The 23317-nt window shown below is 40.3% G+C and overlaps 1 protein-coding gene across 3 annotated transcripts in view; it reads left to right on the top strand.

The window, feature by feature from the left end:
* Positions 1–23317, top strand: part of NCOA7 (nuclear receptor coactivator 7) — a 71661-nt gene that overhangs the window by 45868 nt on the left and 2476 nt on the right. The window contains exons 9-15 of one of the 3 annotated variants that reach the window (XM_082216071.1): positions 1194–2158; positions 2881–3049; positions 9294–9441; positions 18048–18191; positions 18763–18915; positions 20956–21051; positions 22056–22129. In XM_082216071.1, coding sequence (XP_082072197.1) covers positions 1194–2158; positions 2881–3049; positions 9294–9441; positions 18048–18191; positions 18763–18915; positions 20956–21051; positions 22056–22129 — 1749 coding nt within the window. Of the gene's footprint in view, positions 1–1160; positions 2159–2880; positions 3050–9293; positions 9442–15312; positions 15857–18047; positions 18192–18762; positions 18916–20955; positions 21052–22055; positions 22130–23317 lie in introns of those variants that run through there. The other 2 variants (XM_082216070.1, XM_082216072.1) reach the window with 2 other exon arrangements.

Genomic DNA, 23317 nt, shown 5'->3' with positions numbered 1-23317 from the left:
TTTCAGCAGAATGTCCCACAACATTAATTAAAGGATAATGCTTAGATAATTCACTGCTGTGAGCTCCAAATTATTGGCATATTAAATGATGTAGACTGATCTGTATAGGAGTAGATATATGTAGGATCTTCCTCTGAAGACAGACTGTTAGGACTAATGTCCTTGAATCTCTTCCTATGATTGTATTAATGGTAATAATGCTATACAGCTACTTTACAGGTACAGCTGCAATTGCATAATTCATATCATCACAGATAATGACCACATAGGTAATGAGAGGGATCTTCATGTCTTAACTGAACATTTACTCCAGTAGTGAGAAGCGCTGGAGTTGTGAAATCACTTTGCAAATACAGGGATTCTTCCAGTGGCTTGAAATTATTCGTAATTAATCTCTGTATACTGGATGAGAAAATGAGAGCTTATACGTATGCACAGGCTTCAGTTTATTTATTTGAAGCAAGGTTGGGCAGTTTGCTGAACTATTTAAAAATTTCTCTTTTAAAAAAAATGTATTTGTGATTGCTGAGAAAAGCTTGAGAGCATGAATCTTGGCTCATTCAAAGGCTGTCAGCTGAGAGAAGGAAAATTTCAAGACCCTTGAAAATAATAGAATAGTAGATCTTATGATTTCTGAGGCCTTCTCATGTTTTTGAGCTTGGATTTCTTAAGTCTGCTTCTAGTCTTTTGTATCAGACTCAGCTGATGAGATGGGATTTGTTTGCTATCAGTGGCCTGAAAACCATCACAGAAAAGAAATTATACAGTTTATAGTCATTCTGTTGCTCCTTTTGTAGTAACTTGAAGACTCAGGCTGGGTCTTGTCTTTTGCCCCCTCAGCCTTAAAAATACCTGCAGAGTACCTAATGATACATCCATCTCTCCACTTTCACAACATGAACTTCAAAATACAAATATTTTGTTATACCAATTCTTTCAACTCCATAATTACTTATTTCAGTTGGCTTGCATTTTATTTTGCGAGAAGCAAAATTGGTTTGTTTCAAATTATTTCAATGTTGCTTTGGTGTATTTTAGTTGAAAGCTCCTTTTTGCCATTTGTTTTGTTTATTTATTTTAGTATTTATTGAGTTTTCATTTTGTTATCATTTTGTTCTCCATTTTAACATTCCATATGCATCCACCATCTTTCCTGACAGCGACATTCCAAAGGATCTTTGTCCTTTGTACAGGCCTGGTGAGTGGGAAGACCTTGCTTCTGAGAAGGATATCAACCCTTTCAGCAAATTTAAATCCATAAACAAGGAGAAGAAGAAGCCCAAAGCGGACAACTTTGTCACCCTGAATTCCACACCAATAAAGCCCACGGAGAAGGAGAAGTCTACAGATCTTGAACTTAAACCTCCTGAAAGTTCTTCCTTGGTGACCTCCAAGTCGGAGGAAACGCAAAGGGACTCCAACACTCCCGAGCCTTCAAAAAGGGTGGCTTTGGAATGTACCACGGAACATTCTGTAGAGAGTGTTAGTCTGGACCTATCCAAAGATAATTCCCTTCTGGAAGAAGATGGTTTTATTGAATTGGAAGAGACTTCATCACAGACTGATAGCAAAGTAAAGAGCACAGATGTTGGAACAGTTGGTGTTCCCAATGACTCTAAAATGAGAAAGGAAGTTTGGTTGCAAGCAACAAATAAAGAAAATTGTGACCAATCAGGGACAAAGCATGAAGTTCTTAAAGATGTCCTTGATTTAGAGTCCTGTGAGAAGCTAGATGTGGTGCCTGAAATAAACAAGGGGGGTAGTTCACCAACAAATAAGGTGGAAACAACTCTGGATGCAAACAAGGAGCTGAATAAAGACAAACTTATTGAATTTTACCTCAGTAAAGATAAGGATGAGCCACAGACTACTGATGACTTATGTAAGGCTAACGTCAAGGAAGAGGGGAACAGTATACCAGGAGGCATAGACCTCACCCTTAGCTCTTCACATTCCCAAGCCAATAAATTTGTGAAAGGCAAAAGAGAAGGGCCAGATTTGTGTTCTAATGGAAGGAAAGAGGCATCACCAGAAGTTGGCGCAACAGCAGAGAAGAAGGAGCACGAAGGATCAATAACCTCTTCATTGCCATCTCAGCTAGATAATAAGTCTGAAATCAGACTCTGGCTGCTGCAGAGAATCCAAGTGCCCATTGAAGGTAGGCCTGCTTGCCATTGTGTCACTGTAGCACCCTATGTTAATGAAGGACACAAATTCTCTTTCCGTTTCCAATAGTTCTCTTCAACCTTGTTTTCATTACAGATTGCTTAACAGCACAGTTATGTCCTACAAAAAATTAACGAGTCTGCTCTTGATTCTAATCTCTTTCTGCAGTTGTTTCTAGAGAAGTGGAATACTCTTGGGTTTTTCTTTCTTTCTTATGACTTGAATATAGTTGAGAAGTGGGAATGTGTCAAAAAATTGAATTTTCTTAATTGTAGGGGCTACATTAAAACCCACTTGAACTTCTTTTTCTGCAGGTCAAAGTATCGAAGTTATTTCATAAGTTGTTTTTTCCTTTTCTTTCTGCAAAGTATTTTTGTTGATTCCCTTAAGTTAGTCTTGGAGGAAAACCGGCTGCAATTTATATATATTTTTATGTAAGCTGAGAATAATAAGCCTAATAATTTCCTACCAGACCTTCACCATGATGTTGCAGGGTGCGTTGCAATAATTTTAAAATACAGTATTAAAAGCAGTTGAAATACACTGAAGGGCAGTCAGTACAGAATGTTCACAGAATATACATTTAAATATAATAAATTCAAAACCGTATTCTGCATTTCTTAAGTCACTCCTTGATAAAGGCTAAGTTGTGCTGCAGGCCTGGCCACTGTGCTCCATTTGCTATGTTCTAACTCTGTGGTCTTTTGGATTCAGATATGCTTCCTTCAAAGGAAGAGAAAAGCAAGTCCCCTCCGATGTTTCTGTGCATCAAAGTTGGCAAGCCTATGAGGAAGTCCTTTACTTCTCAAAGCTCCACAATGGCTCAGCAATATAATAAAAGAAGAAAGCAACCGGAGTACTGGTTTGCTGTTCCACGAGAAAGGTAAGCTGTCACTTTTCAGGACCATTCCAGAGTTTATAAGAACTACATTTCTTGCCCACCAGCTGTGTGATTAGTGCTTCTGTTAGAGAAGCCTTTCATTTTCCAGATATCCTTGTTGTTGTTTTGTTGCCAACATCATGCAAATGGAACCGAACAGGGTGGTTTGTCCCTGCAGATACGTGGTGTTTTCTTCTGTCCAAGGCACAGTCAGCTTATTCTTATTGCTTTGTGGAATGTGATAACACAGCCTGGCTGGTAACTGTGTGATGTGATTAGTGATAAGTATCACAAACCCCATTACAAACTCTGTAGCTCTTGCTGGCTGACCCGGTGTAAGCCTGACAGAGGGAAAACAAACCTTTAAAAGGTTTGCCAGCATAATTACGCCTATCCTAGCAGATCTGGGGTTTGGATTTCTCGCTTAAAAATTGAGTTAAAAGCAACAACTGATGTTCACAGAATTTCAAGTAACAGAGGCCAAACTAGATTCAAAGCTACATGTGTCACTTGCGATGATGTCAGCTGAACTTCTTTTTTATATGTATACAAGAAACCCCAAGGTGCACATGGAGAAGACCTAATGGAAGTTTCTCTCCAGAACAGCTTTGTGGGCTAGTGGGGGAGGAGGGTGGTTTTTATCACAACAGTCATGGTAGAGGAAATGATGGTATTTCCTGTCTCTTTGCACAATGGTCCTGATAAAAAAAATCCCCTCCCTGGCAGCCACTATATATAAAAAAACTCCCTTTTTCTCCCCTGCCTTCAAACAGCTTCATCAAGAATGAATGGGGGAAAGCCTAAAATAAATGGGTGGCAAAAATAGTTTAAGGGGAATAATAGTCCAGAAAAGACTTGGCGGAAAGCAGATTAAGTCTAAGGAAGGAAGCACTCTAGACTTTTCCCCAAGATAAAGAGTGAACTAATGGAGTGACTCTATTAGTAGCAAGAGTATTTAAAATGTAACACAGCTGCAGCTCCTGTGTGTGTGTCAGATATTTCATTTGAGTTCTTAGAATTGTTCCAAGGTGATGTTTTATTATTAAGAGCTGTGTTGCATTTTATTTATGTTGCAACACATCTCTTGATATTGAAGCATGACCCATAACAGCATTCTTAAAAGTTCCAAGAACAAAATGAAACCATTTGATGAAATGATGGAGTCAGTTCCTTGCAAGTTTATATATAGATGTGTTTAAAGTACTACAAGACTCTTGGCTGTTCTTACCACAACAGACTAGCAATGCCATCCATCCTGGAAACGAGGTCATGTAGCTGATAAGCTTGTTGGTGGATCATGCAGCCCATCTTCATAACTGCCTTTGCAATAAGGTACAATGTGCCACAGCTGCAGTTCTTGGCGTCTTCTGCTGGACACGTCTGTCTCCTATGTGACTTTGGACATGCAGCAAGCGCTCTCTCCCAAAGCATATCTTACTTTGTCAGCGTAGACAATGTAACTGGTTAATCAGTGACTTTGGCCACTGTTGCCTTTGTGATTGTGAAATAGGAGGAGCCCTTATCTTTGGCACGAAACTCTAGAAGCAATAATCATTAGGGAGGTATGCTTTATAAGGGTCCTTCTTTGCTCTGCGTGAATCTTTATGTTGACCCAGTTGTACCACTGCATCTAGCCAGCTTACTGAAAGTCCTTCATTGTGTATCTTGCAATGGGGAATTTCAACAGTTCTAGAGGGTAAGTATATTATTTATTTATTTATTGAATTTATATATCTCCCTCAGGTCTCAGGGCAGTTCACAGAATAAAATCAAAATATAAAACCACAAAATACATAATCAGATTAAAAACAACCCAATAACCCCCTCCCCCCCCAAAACCCCACATTTTTAAAGGGCATAGGATGTATAAGTATAAATAGGCTGTGTTACTTTTGCATGTGCTTGTTATGTTTGAAGAATAATAGGCTAGTAGTTTGTATCTATAAACCTCTGCAGTAGTGCCTGCTTTCCATTTGCCAGTGAGTTAAAAGCAGTGATGACTAGAGAGAGTTACCAGTGCTTATAAAGCACTGGCAAATTGCAAAGCAGCCCCTGCTGCAGAATGTTATGGTTCAGGTAATATTAGAGAGGGGGTACTGAGTAATGGTACATGGTCTTAATGGCATAGCACTTACTTCAGAGATCAGTTGACAATTTAAATTACTCGTTTTTACATCCTTTAAAATATCAGTGGTGAAGCACATCTAATCCCCTCCGTCTGTATCCTGTGCTATGCATTTAATACATGTGTGAAAAGATGCTGTGAAAACAAAGCAGCCTTTCACTAGAGTCCTCTGCTTGCTTCTGCTTGTGCACCAAAACACTGAGCCAATAACATGGTGAGTGATTTGAGTCGAAGAATACATAGCAGTAATTATGCAAGTCTGCATATGTGTTTCATTTACTCAGGAGTAAGGATGGGCCCTGATCTGGATCAGGACTGCAGCATGAAGGAAGGAGAGATTGAATTCTTCTCTCTCCAGCCACGATTAAATTTGCCCACTCCCACCAGAGAGCACACCCCCCCCCCGGTACAATATTGGAATGAAACAATTTAGGGAAGAGTACATGGTTCCTATTACAAACATGCCATCTTTCAGGCATTTCAATATGCCAGATGGAATGACCATTTTGTCCTGCTTCATGTTGAGAGACACAGGGAAGTCCATAGTGCAATTGGAAGTTCATTAGGTGAATCCAGGCATCACCTTGCCAACAAAGGTCCGTATACTTAAAGCTATGGTTTTCCCAGTAGTGATGTATGGAAGTGAGAGCTGGACCATAAAGAAGTCTGATCGCCAAAAAATTGATGCTTTTGAATTATGGTGCTGGAGGAGACTCTTGAGAGTCCCATGGACTGCAAGAAGATCAAACCTATCCATTCTTAAGGAAATCAGCCCTGAGTGATTGGAAGGACTGACTGGAAGGACAGATCCTGAAGCTGAGGTTCCAATACTTTGGTCACCTCATGAGAAGAGAATCATAGAATCATAGAGTTGGAAGAGACCACAAGGGCCATCGAGTCCAACCCCCTGCCAAGCAGGAAACACCATCAGAGCACTCCTGACATATGGTTGTCAAGCCTCTGCTTAAAGACCTCCAAAGAAGGAGACTCCACCACACTCCTTGGCAGCAAATTCCACTGTCGAACAGCTCTTACTGTCAGGAAGTTCTTCCTAATGTTTAGGTGGAATCTTCTTTCTTGTAGTTTGGATCCATTGCTCCGTGTCTGCTTCTTTGGAGCAGCAGAAAACAACCTTTCTCCCTCCTCTAGGTGACATCCTTTTATATATTTGAACATGGCTATCATATCACCCCTTAACCTCCTCTTCTCCAGGCTAAACATGCCCAGCTCCCTTAGCCGTTCCTCATAAGGCATCGTTTCCAGGCCTTTGACCATTTTGACCATTTTGGTTGCCCTCCTCTGGACACGTTCCAGTTTGTCAGTGTCCTTCTTGAACTGTGGTGCCCAGAAGACTCCCTGGAAAAGACCCTGATGTTGGAAAAGATTGAGGGCACGAGGAGAAGGGGACGACAGAGGACGAGATGGTTGGATAGTGCTCTCGAAGCTACCAGCATGAGTTTGCCCAAACTGCAGGAGGCGGTGGAAGACAGGAGTGCCTGGCATGCTCTGGTCCATGGGGTCACGAAGAGTCGGACATGACTAAATGACTAAACAACAACAACAATTTTAAACAGTGCTCTGTAAGGATTGATACAGTTGGGAACGCATTGGAATCAAGGACTACGGGTCATAGACTGGCATGGTGTTTCTTTTTCAAAAGGAAGTTTGTGTGCACACACAAAACAGAGTTTTTTTGTTTGCAAAGGTGGGGAACTTGTAGCCTTTCAGAAGTAGCTGGGCAGCAACTTTCATCATCCTGATCACCGGCAATGCTGGCTATGAATGATGGCAGTTCAGCTCCAACAACATTTGAATAGTACCAGCCTTGGTTTTGAAGAAGGGAGGGACCTTAAAGTTATTTCTGATATTTTGGCAGTGCGGGAGTGGTAGTATAATGCAGAGGAGAACAAAATAACTTTTTTCTTGAAAGATAAAGCAGTATGTTAGCTCTTCTCCCACCTATCCAATGCTGGATTTATGTATAAGCTGAACAAGCTATAGCTTAGGGTCCCACTTTCTTTAAATTTCTTTCTTTAAATTTAAAGGAAAAAAACCTGGGTGTACATTTCCAAAATACCGTATTTTTCACACCATAGGACGCACTTTTTCCCTCCTAAAAAGCAAGGGAAAATGTGTGTGTGTCCTATTGAGCAAATGCAGGGGGGAGGCAGGCGGGAAAAGCCCCCAAGAGCCGCACACAAGCTCCGTGCGCTCTTGCGGGCTTTTCCACAGGAGGGAGAAGGGACTGACTGGCCGCATCAGTCCCTTCTCCCACTTCCCAGAAAAGCCAGGAGAAGCTGCGATCTCTTTAAAGGGGTTGCACGGCTTCTGCAGGCTTTTGGGAGAGGTGAGGGAATCCCCCCACCTCCCAGGAAAGCCAGGAGAAGCCGTGCAGCCCTTTTAAAGTGTCCACGGCTTCTGCCGGTTTTGCGGGAATCCCCCCACCTCCCAGGAAAGCCAGGAAAGCCCTGCGCAGCGTCTCCCGACAAGGAAAAGCAGCACGGGGCTAAAGGGGAAGCCAAAACAGCGAGCGGGATCCATAAGTAATGAAATTACTTATTTGTGAGGATATTTGAGGAAACAACAATAACTGTGTCATTTTTCTTGTTTTTGTAGTTTGCTATCCTGGGATCCTTTGGGAAGAAGGGTGGGATAGAATAATGGTAATATACTGTTTGCTCCAAATTGGTATCTTGCAGAAATATATCAGTGCTGTATATGTGTTTCTTGAAATTGTCTTATGCTTGATTACCAAAACAATTGCTTGAAAATATGCCGGAAGGATTTGCTTACAAGGGCTTGAGACTCTTGCCTTAAATGTGTATATGGAAGTGATTTGTATGTTTATCTTTTTATCTAAGAACCGTGACAAGATTAATAGTTGGCTACCAGAATTCACATGCAGTAAAATGTTTACGATTTGATAGTCTTTAACTAAGTGATTGCCTTTCCCTCAGCAGGTTTATGTTTCTGTCTGGTTCTCTAGAAATTAGTTACTTAATATATCACTTTGAAAATAGGCAAGTTGATCTGTTATGGAAGCAGGTACTTAGGAAGTTGAGGTAATTTTAGTCTGTTTTAGTATTTTAACTTTCGTATGTAGTTTTTGCTTGATTTTCTTGTTTTATCCTTTTTGTAAACCGCTTTGAGATTTTTTGGGGGGTATCCCCCCCAAAAAAATCAAGTGGTATATACATTTTGCGAACAGTCTTCCCCATTCTGCTGCCCTCCAGTTGTTTGGGGCTCCAGGTTCCAAGAATTACTGACCATTGGCAATGGTGGCTGGGACTGATGGAAACTGTAGTCCAAACTGTTTGGCACTCACCAGGCTGGGAAAGGCTACAGTGACACAAAATGAAACAGTGAAACATCATGTGGAAAGACATTAAGTGAGTCACTTGCATTTCTAGAGGGATTCCCCCCGCCCCGGTGGAATAACTCAATCATGGGTAGTGCACTGTGGATTGGTAGGAAGTGGTTGCAGAAAGATTAGATAAAATTGCACCTGCCTTCCCTCTGTTTCTCATGGAAAACCAAAACTCAGGCTGCGGATCACAAGCTGGCTGGCCGCTGGAAGAACAAAATACTGGCTGAGCTGGGCCTTTGGTCTCAGCAAGAGTGGCCCATTGTCTCTTGATGAGTTTTTATTTTCATATATGTTTATCACTTGATAATTGCAGCTTCAAAGGATGGTTTGTTTCCTGTGCTCTCTGAATGCAGGAATACCCTTGAATCCGTATACTGAATGCAAAGCTGCTTCAAAATCGAGGGATAAGAGAGATTCAACGTTGAATAACTGCAGTATGCAGTATTTTGCAGTTTGGGTGTTCTGTGAGGTAGGAGTAGGGAGAAAGTGTAAGCCTGAGGTTCAGTCCAGTTCTCACCAAATATTTGGTCAAAATCAAGAGCTGCTGCCACATTCACTGAACATGTTCAAAAAAGCTTCATTTAGGTAGTTGGCAAGTGGTGTTAGTATTTTACACTTGCCTAGGAGTAAGTTCTACTTAACTGATTTGGGCTTACCTTTGAGAAGATGTGCACAGAGTTTTACTGTTAGTGAATCTGCCTCCCACGAAGGGTTTTGGAATGCTCAGCCCCTATCTTTTTGCTTTCACTTCACAGGGTCGATCACCTGTATACCTTCTTTGTACAGTGGTCACCAGATGTGTATGGCAAAGATGCTAAAGAACAGGGCTTTGTTGTGGTGGAAAAGGAGGAGCTTGACATGATAGACAACTTCTTCAGTGAACCCTCAACAAAAAGCTGGGAGGTGAGTGGTATCTGTTTTCAAATCAGAAGTATTTGAAACTCCATGGCAGGATTGATCTATAACAACACATCTGGCTGCCAAGGAGATTTATTCCTACTGATTGTAACCTGTCGTTGGCCTCTTCTAAAGTAAGTTCATAGTCCTCATGGTTGCATGCATGGTTGGACCATGTGTTACAAAGTACAAATTCTGCTTTTCATGGACTCGGCTACAATGAATAAATGGATAATACACTCCTATGTTAGTTTTATACTGAATATCGCAGGTTAACTGTAGAGTTCAAATAAAGAACTACATGCATTTGTGACAAGAAAAATGTATTTATTATTTATTCAACTTAATAATTCCAAAATCAACAAATAAATACATCAACAAATACGTAAACATATTACAATTTTTAAAAATTACTCCAAATATAATAAAATGAATTACTGTATTTTATACATTTGGGTTCCAGTATAATATGAAAATACTCCATTTTTCTATAGAATATTTTTCTTTTGTAGTACTAATAAATTCATTATAAACATATACACTCCACTCTGATTTTTCAGTAGCCATTTCGAGGCCTGTTTCCTCTCATATTTCCTGGCAAGTGAGTGCTCCTGAAACCAGACATAAACTCCCTGTTATTACTATTATTAATAATTTGTACCTCGCCTTTTCCCCTAATGGGACTGAAGGCAGTTTACAGACAAAAACCAGAATGGCTAAAAACTGGAAAATACAATTAAACATTGATAGATTTAAAACTTTATACTTATGTAAAATATGCTACAAGGGAAAGAGATACAACTGGATACAACACAAAGACTATGAATTCTAGCAAAATATATTTCAGTCAAATATATTCAGGTTCACTTGTGCAAAATAAATCCCAAACATTTAATCAGTCCCATGTCTTATCTTATCCCTATTCCTAGGAGCTCAGGGCATGCAGTTTTATCTTCATAGCAACCATGTGAGGCTCATTCATGGTCAAATAATTTGTCCACTACAGAAACAATCTTTCTATGAGTTGTTACTATAATTTCTTCTTGTTCTTGTTGGCATCCCTGCAAAACACTTCATTTTGTTTGTGTATTAAATTTATATCTTGCCCTTTCTCCCAAAGGAGCCCAGAGCAACAGTTACATAATTATACGGTTAAATATTTATTATTTAATCTTGAAGCAAAGTTTCTTGTGTTTAACAAAATTGTCTAGATCAGATACACACTTTATTACTGCCATTAATTTTTGTAGACAGATACTTTAAATTCACACAAATCAAAGGATTTGTAGGGTGAGTTAAAATTTGTGTCATCAACAGGACAAAAAAACAACAATAAAGGTTATGTAGTTGAGGATCAGATGTTAACTTGCAAGATCTTCCTGTAAGATAAATTGTTAGAATCTTTGATTCAGAGGCATACACACATTCAGGATTTTTTTTGAAATGGGGGGGGGGGAGAGATGCAGCTCTATCGAAGCAATTTTTTATGCAAAGATTTTGGAGGGATTTGTTGGATAAAATTGAGGAAACAATGGGATATGATATTCCTTCAGCTCTAAAACATAGGATCCTTAAAAAGAAATAGAGTTTTATTTTATTTTAGAATTATTGTTCAATTTACTTGCCATCGAATGAGTTTCTTCTGCAGTGGGAATTTATTGAAAAAATCCACATACAAATCCCTGAATTTCAAAATGACTTTATGACCACCTCCCTGGCAGCCATGAAACATGTATGGTAAATATGCAGAGATCTGATCGGTGTACAACATAAAACCACAACACCTGTTTTATTATGATACAGAACAATTTTTTTCAGAACACATTAGCTCATGAAGGACAAGAAGCAGTGGACACCAATAAAAGAATGACATGTATCTTAATGCACAATTGGGCATCTGCAAACTCATTTTGTGCAGCCCCTGCTGCCTCTTGAATCTGCCCTATCAGAGCTCCTTTCTTCCTCGTTCATTTCCTTGTTTTTCCTGACCTTTTAAGTGACTCCCTGTCCCACATTCTGTGTAGTTTTGGAACAACTGGTTTGGACAGTTGATAAAAACTAACGACCCCTTTCCCGTTTATTTCTTCCCGGTAGTATTTCTATATTTGATTTATAAAAACAATTAAAGCATTGTTACATTAAAGCAAATCAAAACATTCAGAAAGAAATCACATGTAGCTTGAGGAACATAATCCCTGCTAACTCAAATAACTCTGGACAGTGGCGCCTGTGTTCTCAATAAACGTGAGGCTCCTATACTAAATGTACCAAAAAGCATAGAGTTAGAAAGCTAGTGGATTATACCGATTAGGAGTATGACCTATGGGCAGAAAATTCCTGTTCAGCTCTCAGCTCAGGCAGGAATCCCTGAGGTGGCCAATCTCACAGCAAACATCACAGCCTAAAACATCACTCCCTAAAACTGCTGTGTGCCCTGATTTTCGTGGTGGTAGTGGTGAAGTTGGGGAAAAAAATTGTCAGGAAAACAATATGAAGGGAGATCCTGATCCAGACTGAGGCATTTTGTGAATAAAAAAATAAATTGATTTTTAAAGAAATCATCTTTGGGGAGATAAATTTGCCCTGTTTGTAGTCTAAGCTTCACTGATCCTGCAGCTACTCACTACACTATGGAAGGAAGGAATGGGAGATGGTCTTTGAGGCAAGAGAACTACTGGTTCTACTACGTTGTTTGCATGTGGTGGCAGTGAGAATGTGTCCCGTCCATAGACAACCTGTGTGTGTGTGTGTGTGTGTGTGTGTGTGTGTGAGTGTGTGTGTGTGTGTGTGTGTGAGAGAGAGAGAGAGAGAGAGAGAGAGAGAGAGAGAATATGAATATACATATGAGATGAACAGGAAGGTACCATTAGGAGTCGTTTCTGTTTTCCCCACAGAAGCCTAAAGTTGGCACAATTGCTATCTCAATCATTTAGTTATTTTCTTTGTAAGATATATATATATATATATAATATAGACACACACACACACACAATCTTTACAGGGCTGCTTAAAAAATTTCAAAGAACCTTATTATTTCCTTTAATTTCATTTATATAAATGTTTTTATATTCCTCTGACTGGAAGCCGAGGGTGGCTATTGATATAAAGGTGTGTGATAATCGTAAACTTTTACATTTTTTAAAAAAGTCAATAGGTTCAGACTTGCTGTTTTAGCATAAACTGCCAGAAGCAGCTTAGCTGTTGCCAAATAATGGGAGGGACAAGCTTTGTCTAGGAATACCTGGGAAACTGTTAATTGTTACAGGATATGAATCAAGGCTGGAAAGCAAAAGGCAGGATAAAGGCCATTCAAGTTGCTACAGGTAGGCAGGTATCCATCCCGCTGCTGATTTCCTGGCAGCGGGCCACTAAGATGTGTTGGTGTCCTTCCTTTCCTCTAACTTAGAGCAGAAAATTAAACTGATTTGGATGATATGAAGCTATAAGATAACTAATAATAAACTAATAATAATAATAAATTTTATTTATATTCTGCCCTCCCCAACCAAAGCCGGGCTCAGGGTGGCTAACAACAATAAAACAGTACAAAAGTACAACACAAACAACACTCTAAAATCATTCATTATAAAATTAATTCACTGCCATAAACATTAGTTTAAAATAAGTAAAATCTACAGTAGGCTATCCGTTTATCCAGTGTGTGTGCTCCTCTGAGGTGCTGTTTTAGCCTAAACTCCAGAAAACAGTTTACCTGTTTCCAAAAAATGGGAGGGGCTAGCTTTGTCTGGGCATACCTGGAAAAGTGTTAATTGTTACAGGGAATTAATCAAGCACTGGAAACTGTGAGTGGCAGCAATGCATGACGTATTGGTTGGGCCATTCAAGTTGCCGCATGCAAAAGATATAGAGACTAGCAGTGAGAGCACACAGATGTTTACCATGTGCCCTTCCACTTTCTGAGCTCAGTGCTGACGTTGGTTACCAATTTCAAGTTCTTCCTTGTGTTGAAAGTTCACAACTCAGTCAGAAAGCATAAAAAGAAACAAGAGTTTATATACCCCTGAACTCCAAAATAAGCTTGGTCTACTACATACAATATGTTTTAATGATTTTACTGTATACTACCTTGATATTTTTATGAGTTGGCAGTTTATATTCTTATAAGTATCACACCCCTATGACTAGGAGACTATCTCTTTTGAGATGCACAGTAATTTTCTAAATCACCTCAATACTCATAAATGAGGTAATGGAAAATTTGGGCTACTCCAAATCGTGACCCAGGACAGGGAGCCTAAATGATTACATTATATATGCTGATTTAATATCAATTGCACAGTGATAAGTTTAAAGAAAGATGGGTTTAACCTGTTTTAATTGGATTTGATTTCATTCATCTTAAATCAGTTTTGAACTTTAAAATCAGGGTTTTTTTAAAAAAAATCTTCACTTGCATTTTTTAAAAACAATCTCTGATAAAAAAGAGAACAAACTAGTTAAAGAAACTGCAAGTGACATAGGGATGTGTTCAGCGTAGCACTAAGTGGAACAGTCAGGGCAAGGATTCTTCCTTGCACAATAGAACATTTGCCCCCTTCCCTCCCCCAATGAAATCTATTCTGAGAATTCCCCCATCCCTTCACAGCAGATTGGGGATAGTGCAGAAAACATGTGGGAGGAAAAGAGGGAAGAAATTCCATCCCGCTAGCGGTAATCAGTGCACTAGTGGAACTATTTAGTTGAATTCCTTCCAGTAGCACCTTAGAGACCAACTAAATTTGTTATTGATATGAGCTTTCGTGTGCCTGCACACTTCTTCAGATACACTGAAACAGAAGTCACCAGACCCATAGATAGATAGATAGATAGATAGATAGATAGATAGATAGATAGATAGATATAGATATAGATAGTGAGAGGTTGGGGAGGGGTATTTACTCAGAAGGGTGGTGGGAATGGTTGACGACTGTTAACAACTGCAATTGGTCTTACAGGAAAAAACAAGCAAAAGCTCATACCAATAACAAACGTACGGTAGTTGGTCTCTAAGGTGCTACTGGAAGGAATTTTTTTATTTTGTTTTGACTACGGCAGACCAACACGGCTACCTACCTGTATTTAGTTGAATGCCACCCACTTTTCTCAGGTTGTGGGTACATATGACCTGTGGTGGCATGGTAGAGGGAGGCTTGACTGCATATTGAGACCAAACAGAGAAATCACTTGAAGCAATTACGGTATTTGCCATCACACAGAAGACGGGATCCTATATATGTGGGTGTATGATCTGGAGTGGCCTGAAGCTTATTTTGGGAAGACTCCCATATTCTTTTCTACATATTCTGGCCATTATTAGCATGCCCTTGATAGACATATAGTTTCCTGAACCCAGGAATTCGTTCCTGAGGTCCGTACTTAACCTGAAACTGTTCTTAACCTGAAGCACCACTTTAGCTAATGGTGCCTCCCACTGCTGCTGCGCCGCTGGAGCACGATTTCTCTTCTCATCCTGAAGTAAAATTCTTAACCTGAGGTACTATTTCTGGGCTAGCGGAGTCTGTAACCTGAAACGTATGTAACCTGAAGCATATGTAACCTGAGGTACCACTGTAGCTAAATAGGTACCGCTCCGGCAGGAAGGTAAACAGCATTTCCATGTGCTGCTCTGGTTTCGGTGTTGCATTGCGCCAGAAGCGGCTTAGTCATGCTGGCCACATGACCCAGAAAAACTGTCTGCGGACAAATGGCTCCCTCGGCCTGTAAAGCGAGATGAGCGCCGCAACCCCAGAGTCGTCTGCGACTGGACTTAAATGTTGGGGGCCCTTTACCTTTTAAAAATGTTATTATGACAGCCTTACTTAAGAGAGAAGCGTTCCTTGAGGTGGCTGGAGATAAGTGAAATCAAGAAAGGACACTGCAGCTATTAGGAAGTGATGTCCCTTATCTAATGCTGATCAGTGGATGTTTAATCAGTTGGGTTTAGAGGAAAAGTGCATTGACAGGTGATAAAGAGTGTACAAGAGAATCCTGGGATTCCTGCAATTTTTGGGGAATAGGTAAGAGAGCCTTTTCTTGTGAAATCTTGGAGCCACTGTAAATTTATGTTTAGGTAGTGCATGGAAATGGCAATAAAAGTAAAAGTTGTTGCAAAACCTAATCTGAAAATGGACTGCTGCTGCTATCTGACTCATACCCTATTTACAATAAAGTCTTTTTGCGTTGAATCTGTTGCCAGGCTGCCCTTGGGCTCGTTCTAGAGAAAACGAAAGTAAGTTTGGTATATAAGGCAGTTTAGAAAGCAGCTTGTTTCAGAGTTAGCTGTAGAGACAGGAGCTTCACTTGTGGTGAGAAATCAGAAGGTAATAAAAAAATGAAAATCATAAGAGACAGACAAAAGGAAACGGCTGTGAATTTTCAAATAATATTCTGTGCCAAGCCTGACCAGGAGCCCTTCGTGAAGGTAGGTTAAAATGAAAGTTGTTGTCTTTTAGTTCTTTTGTTTGCCAATTCTCAACACAGAACGTTCAGAATGGGAGTGCTGTTTCCTGGTTAATAAAACTGTTCTCATCATAGACCATATTGAAATGTAGTTGCAGTTAAGATACGTTGCATATCATTTTTTATATGCACGACAAATGCAGTGCTGCACATGGTGTGAGATCATGTTGTTGCCCTTAAGTTGTAGAATGCATTTCTGTTGAAATTGTGATTTCTCATCTTGGTACATATGCCTACTCTGAAGTACGTACTATTGAGTCACACTTATTCTCTGTGTATAGGATTACGGCACTAAAAGAGCTGTAAAATGAGTTTCTGCTGTTGCTGTTTGTTTTTAATCCTGTCCTTCAGTGTGTATGCAACTGCCTCTTCACATGCAAATAAAATGCATATTTTGCATCTCTATTGCAGGTGCACATAGTCAACATTTTGTTCCCAACTTGGGAAACATACTGGCTCTTCTATCTTCTGTTTTTCTGTTCATTGTTTTTATCTTGTTTTCATTATTGTACCTTGAGATTTTAATTAATCAGTTCGAGTATTTCCATAAGCCGTCCCTGAGCACTTCCTTCCTGGACTTGAAAAAGGCAGACACACTCCTCTGAAGGACAAGTAGCATATATGAGGTGTTAAATCACATTAAGTTGTTTATTAGGTTTAATTTAGATTGGGGTATGTGTTTTGCAGTTGTTTTAATGTTTAATGCTTTTATGACTGAACTACCTCGAGCAGGCTTTTATTCTGAAACATGACAAAAAATTAATGAAATAAAAAAAAATAAAAAAGTATATTACAGGTTTCCATCAAACAAAAAGCTATCTAAATAGTAAATCCTTTAAAAACATTTCCCTCGTTTTTACAATGGTAGTAGAAGTTGGAGGGTCACAGCATAGGAGCTGTAATGGAAAACATTTCAAATACGATGACCTAATTTGACCATAAGCCAATAAATGTCCGTGTTTATTTTACACTGTCCTCTTTCTTTGACAGTCAAATATAATGTAGCGAACAAATTAGATCAATATATATGGATGTCCATTACCATAAAACAACCCCTATAGCTATTAGATTAGTCATATCTGATGTGATTCTATGAGAGGCCATGTGGTTGGAATAATGTGGTGGCATGGATAAAAGCCAGAGAGCAAACTCCTCCGCATTATAATATCATCCTCTCTAAGAACTCTCTACCCGTTACAGAACAATTCCTTACCATACATGTTAAATAAGGCAACTTCTTCCATTGCTGAATGGATCTTACAGGTTAGGGTCAAAAGAGTCCTCTAGGCTTAGTTATAAGGCCAGTCAGTTGCCATCCAGTTAACAGTATTTGACTATTGTTGGCTAGATAATCCGGAAGAGTCCCCTTGTACAGATCACAGCAAACACAAGAGAATTGTTCCTTGGTTTGTGAGCCCTTCAGGGTGCCGGGATTGGGGGCATAGGGTTGTATTCAATATAGGGATTAATCACTTGTTCCATCAGCACAAGGATTTCTCCTTGCACAGCAGAATGTTCTCCCCCTCTCCTCCCCCTCTACAGGTTCCCTGAGTGCTGTGGAACAGATATGAGAAATCACATTCCCCTAGCACTATTAGTGGAATGCCAGCCACACATTCTTATTTTAGGCCTCCCCTTTTATCCTCCCATTTTAAAAAGTAAGAGCACAATCCCAGCCAAAGTTAAGTATTTTAATTCTTGCAGATTTTAGTAAGAGATATTTAGTTTGTGGTACTGTTTACAAACTCAGTTGCTCCAAAGAAGGGTGGGGGGGAATAGCTGATGCTAAAAGCAGCCCTTTACTGTGTTTCCCTCACAATTTAGTTTGCCTAATTTTTGCCCGTGACTAGGTAAACCTGTTCTGAATGAGATAGAGCTATGCCATTGTTACCTGGGCATTAGTTTGCTCTTTTATAGAACATTTCTTTTCACACACTGTGTACTGCATCAATCAAATAAGTAAATTTCAAGATGCACATAGTATATCCCCCAAAAGGTATGAATAGATGGTTTTGCTTCCCTAGCCTTCCCTGTGCTGGGTCACTTTCTCTCTTATAAAAACATTTGAGTACCACTGATCTAGCATTATGGAATAAAACTATTGTCAGACTTTTTTTTTGAAAAAAAGTATCTCTTTTTTAAACCCTTTTTAGATTATTACTGTAGAAGAGGCAAAACGGCGAAAGAGCATTTGCAGCTATTGTGAAGAAGATGATCGATGCAGTGAAGAAGATGAAGATGCTTTGCCTGTCTTAAAAAACCAGAGTGTGCTCTTAGAAAATATGCATATAGAACAGGTAAAGTTTATAAAGGGGAGAATGTATGTGTGTGTGTATATATATATACGTGTGTGTTTGTGTGTGTGTGTGTGTGTTTTATATATATATATAAAATCAGAACATGTTTTGTGTGGTGTAGTGGTTAAGAGCGGTAGACTCATAATCTGGGGAACCGGGTTCGCGTCTCCGCTCCTCCACATGCAACTGCTGGGTGACCTTGGGCCAGTCATACTTCTCTGAAGTCTCTCAGCCCCACTTACCTCACAGAGTATTTGTTGTGGGGGAGGAAGGGAAAGAAGAATGTTAGCCGCTACTCCTTCGGGTAGTGATAAAGTGGGATATCAAATCCAAACTCTTCTTCAAATCCAAACACTTCTTAATTTTGTGCAACCCATATTAATTTTTGGTGCTTTATAAATGGCAATCAGGGAGCCCCGTCCTATGGAACTTGTTCTTGCACCTCATTGTACAGAGGTACAGCTCTGATTATAGGCTGAACTATTCAGTTCTCATACAGGACAGAATGAAATTTCTAGTGCCACATCAGTTGCATTTTACACTAACTACAATGCTTTCTTTTATCTTCTAGCTCGCCCAGTGCCTGCCAGCAAGGGTTCAGGGATATCCCTGGAGGCTAGTCTACAGCACACAAGAACATGGAACCAGCTTGAAAACACTGTATCGTAAATCGGCATCTCTTGATAGCCCTGTCCTGCTTGTCATCAAAGACATGGACAATCAGGTTAGGCGCCACAACAAATCCTGTTTAATTGTGTTTTGTTTTCCGTCTTGTTTCCAGGTATTTCAGTAGGAGTGTAGCTTAAAATAAGTCTTGTGTTAACAAAAAGCGCAATTGATCTCTGTCTTGTGGCTTCAAGTTATCTGAGTGCTTCATAGTGTGAAAAGTACTTTTGCTTCGTGTTCATTTTTAGATTACATTGGCATAAAAAAGCACAAGTTTATTGATGCCATTGTTCTTCTGTCTTAAAATGGTTGAGATCTAATTATGTCTGCCTGCTTGTGCCCCACTTTTCAATGGGACTTCTGGTTTCTTATCCTCCAGCCTGCTCCCCAGAAACTGCTCTGGAAGGTTCACCAGCTCTCAAGAGCAATTTTGGGGCATGCAGGGGCTGGAATGAAAACCCTGTTGCCCTAGTGGACATCTGCTCATTCTACATTGGATTTTGCTAGGGGTTTAGATGGAGAAGCAACTTAGAGTACTTGTAACTTTTGCACAAGAAGAAAAATTAATAATAATAATAATAATAGTAATAGTAATACCTTTACAGTCAATGTACAAACTGTGTACAATGAAATTAACCAAGCCTCACCCCCCATACAAACACTCAATCTTATTACGCTCTGTGTGCTTATCGCACAACACACCAACCCCGAAAGTCAGTTGCACTATATTATTTTCTGTTCAGCAGCCTAACAGCCCACAGATAGAAACTGTTTTTTAGCCTGTTGGTACGACTGATTATACTTCTATATTTCCTGCCTGAGTGTAGAAGATTAAAGAGGTGCTGGCCAGGGTGTGAATCATCCCTGAGAATTTTTCTCGCTCTCCTAAGGCATCGATCCCTTGTGATGTCATCTAGTGGGCTCAGGGGACAGCCCATGATATCATGTGCTGTGTTCACCCCCCTCTGTAAAGACTTTCTGTCCGTGGCTGTCAAGCCAACGTACCACCCTGTGATACAATATGAGAGGACACTTTCTATTGTGGACCAGTAGAAGGAGGTCATCAATTGTTGTTTAACATTGTTCTTTCGCAAAACCCTAAGGAAACTGAGTCTCTGTTGGGCCTTCCTAACCACCTGAGTTATATTGTTTTTCCAAGTGAGGTCTTCACTAAGGTAAACTCCCAGGAATTTAAAGGAAGAGACTCTCTCCACACAACCCCCCTGATATACAACGGGGCTAGTTCCCCTCTCTTCCTCTGAAAGTCCAACACCATCTCCTTTGTCTTGCTAATATTTAGGTGCAAGTTATTCTCTAGGCACCATGTAGATACTTTTTGAACCTCCCCTCTGTACGCTGATTCATCTCCACCTGCAATTAGACCCATTATGGTAGTATCATCTGCAAACTTAATAACTGCAGTAGATGGATCAGATGAAATACAGTCATATGTATAGAGCGAGTACAGGTAGGGACTCAGCACACATCCCTGTGGGTGCCAGTGCTGAGCTTCAGGGAGGTAGATGTATCAGGCCCAGTCCTCACTGTTTGTGTCCGATCCCTCAGAAAGTCTTTAATCCAGTCACAGATGGTAGAAGAAAGGTCTAGTTCCATCAGCTTTTTGATGTCCGGAAGGATGGTATTAAAAGCCAATCTGTTTCTTGAAAACTGACACTAAGATAGGTGTGAGAGGACTGATAGAACCTCTCTGTTCCTTTTATTGGGGCTATTTCTATGTGTGCATGCTTCAGATGTTTGAGCTTTCAGCTCCTGATAATTCAGCAGAATGAAGGCATCTATGTCTCCTTATCCATTTCTGAACTGCAGTCATATTTATTTACGAATATTTATAAACTACCAACTCAATACAAACCATTGTGCATGCTATGAAATCATCGAAACATATTATAAAATTTTTAAAATAATAAAATACAGAATAAATGACCAGCGCTTAAGGGATATGAAAATTTTCATCAATGTTTGCTTTTCATAGGTTGGTTAAGTAAGTAAAAACAACAGTAAACGTGTTTGAAATGTTTTTGAATGCCTTTAAATGTGGGAATTATCTTCCAATATAAACATAATTTTGTTTCGGCAGGTTTTTGGGGCTTATGCAACGCATCCTTTCCACTTCAGTGATCACTATTATGGCACTGGAGAAACTTTCCTATACACATTTGATCCTCTTTTCAAGGTAAGGTGCACTGAGGATAGTCCTAACACTTTTCTTACACCATATGCTTGTTTATGCAAAATGATGCTGAGACTTGTACCAAAGCTCAAAGGTGCATTTCTGAATGCATTATTAAACACACCAATGAAAGGGCTTAAATATACTGATGCTGCTGTATTGACACAGCTGAACAAGCTTCAGCTTTGTTGGTGTCTGGATGTGAGCGGATCCTATGTAAGTCTGGGCTTCTTGGAGGAAGAACCACATAAAATAAATAGGAAAGGTTGCATTTTCTGACAGAGGCCACATTTTTTTAACATGGCTGTTCAGGCGGAAATTGTACAAATCATCTGTGGGTTACAGGGAATGTAAAAGAGGACATACAAGACTGTAGGAGCTACAGTGACTTGTCAATACTGAGAATAGCTGACTTAATTTCTGCAATAGGAAAACAGAAAAATGAGGAAAGCGAAAGCAGCCACATTGTAACATTGCAAAATATTCTGCTTTTAATAAGATTCACACCTAGGAGCATGAATTGACACACAAATAGAGAGGATCAAAAACAACTCAAGAAAAAAGAAGACTATATCAGAATCACCATAGGGAATGTTTAAAGCTTCTTGTTAAAACGTGCTTGGGACAACTTTTTTTTTTTTACTTAAGACCAGGGTTTTTTTTTCCAGCCAGAGCTCACCGGAACTTAGTTCTGGCACCTCTCAGGGGGACCATTGTAAGGGAAAGTTGAATGCTTCTCAAGGATTGAAAATGTTTCTACCTAAAAAGTCTTGAGCAGTGCTGTTTTTCTAGAAAAAGAGGTGCCAGAACTCACCATGAACACCTCCCTTGTTCTCTTATTCTGAGCAGGAGCAGGCCCTTATTCCATCAAAGGCAAAGATGGTGAATTTTTGACACAAACCATGTGTCTCTTGCACTTCTCCCCCCTAACAAGTGCTTACTGTCATTCTGCCACAGTTGCAAGCAACTGTGTTGAATAACCATGATATTATACTCTTCTCCCTTAGGTCTTTAAGTGGAGTGGAGAAAACACCTACTTTATCAACGGAGATGTAACTTCCCTAGAACTTGGTGGTGGAGAGTAAGTTGAATAAGTTTCTTTATTAATCATATTGTTGAAAACCCTCTATGGGCAACCTCTTCCTTTACTGACAGGGCAAAAACAGCTATTTGGTTTAAGAATGGGTTAATCTCTTCAACCATCAGAACTTGACGTGAACAAAATCTCTGAATGCGTGCATGGCTCTTGCGCACATAGCTGCACTGACTTGTGGGCAAAGGAATATAGGAAGCTGCCTTATGCAAAGTTAAGACACTTTGTTCATCTGGTTCAGTATTGTCTGCACAGATTGGCAGCAGCTCTCCAGGGTTTCCGGTGGGTCTCTCCCAGCTTCACCTAGAGATGCCGGGGGTTGAACCCAGAACTTTCTGCATTCAAAGCAGGTGCTCTCTCACTGAATTGCAGCCTTTAATTACCGTATTTTTTGCTCTATAAGACGCACTTTCCCCCCTTGTGCTCCGAAGGCTTCCCGCTGCGCTCCGAAGGCTTGCGGATAGCTGCCTGAAGCCTGGAGAGCGAGAGGGGTCGGTGCACACTGATCCCTCTTGCTCTCCAGGCTTTGCTTCGCTGGAGAGGCGCTGCACAGTTTTCCCTCTCTGCACAGCGCCCCTTCAGCGAAGCGGCAGGAGAAATGGAAGGGACTCCGTTTCTCCTGCCGCTTCGCTGAAGGGGCGCTGAGTAGAAAGGGGGAGAATGTTTTTTTCCTGTTCTCCCCCTGCTATGGTCCAGTGTGTCCTATGGTCCGGTGCGTCCTATGGAGCGAAAAATACGGTATTTATTTCAGTTAAATAATCCAGGACAGTAAATAAAAGAACCACATGAGTTTTTGCCCCAGTCCATTGAGGTCAGAAGAACCATGCACACATGTGCAGAAGCCTATATCCAGGTTCCATATATAGTCATACCTTGGGTTGCGAATGCTGCTGGTTGCGCGTTTTTGGGTTACGGACCGCACCGAACCTGGAAGTACCGGAACGGGTTACTTCCGGGTTTCGGCACATGTGCAGAAGCACTAAATCGTGCTTTACGCATGCGCAGAAGCAGCGAATTGCCTCACGCGCGTGCGCAGACGCGGCGCTGTGGGTTGTGGACGTGCCTCCTGCACTGATCACGTTCGCAACCCGAGGTATGACTGTATCTGGAAAAAGGCTATGTTGCCATGTTCCTTTTTTAAAAAAGCAACAATCCTCTCCTGTCTGCTTCGGGGCA

The sequence above is a fragment of the Podarcis vaucheri genome (genome assembly GCF_965113315.1).
Source record: "Podarcis vaucheri genome assembly, chromosome: 3".
NCBI lineage: Eukaryota > Metazoa > Chordata > Lepidosauria > Squamata > Lacertidae > Podarcis > Podarcis vaucheri.
Note: the sequence above shows the minus strand (reverse complement) of the source record. Positions and strands in the feature narration are given on the sequence as shown.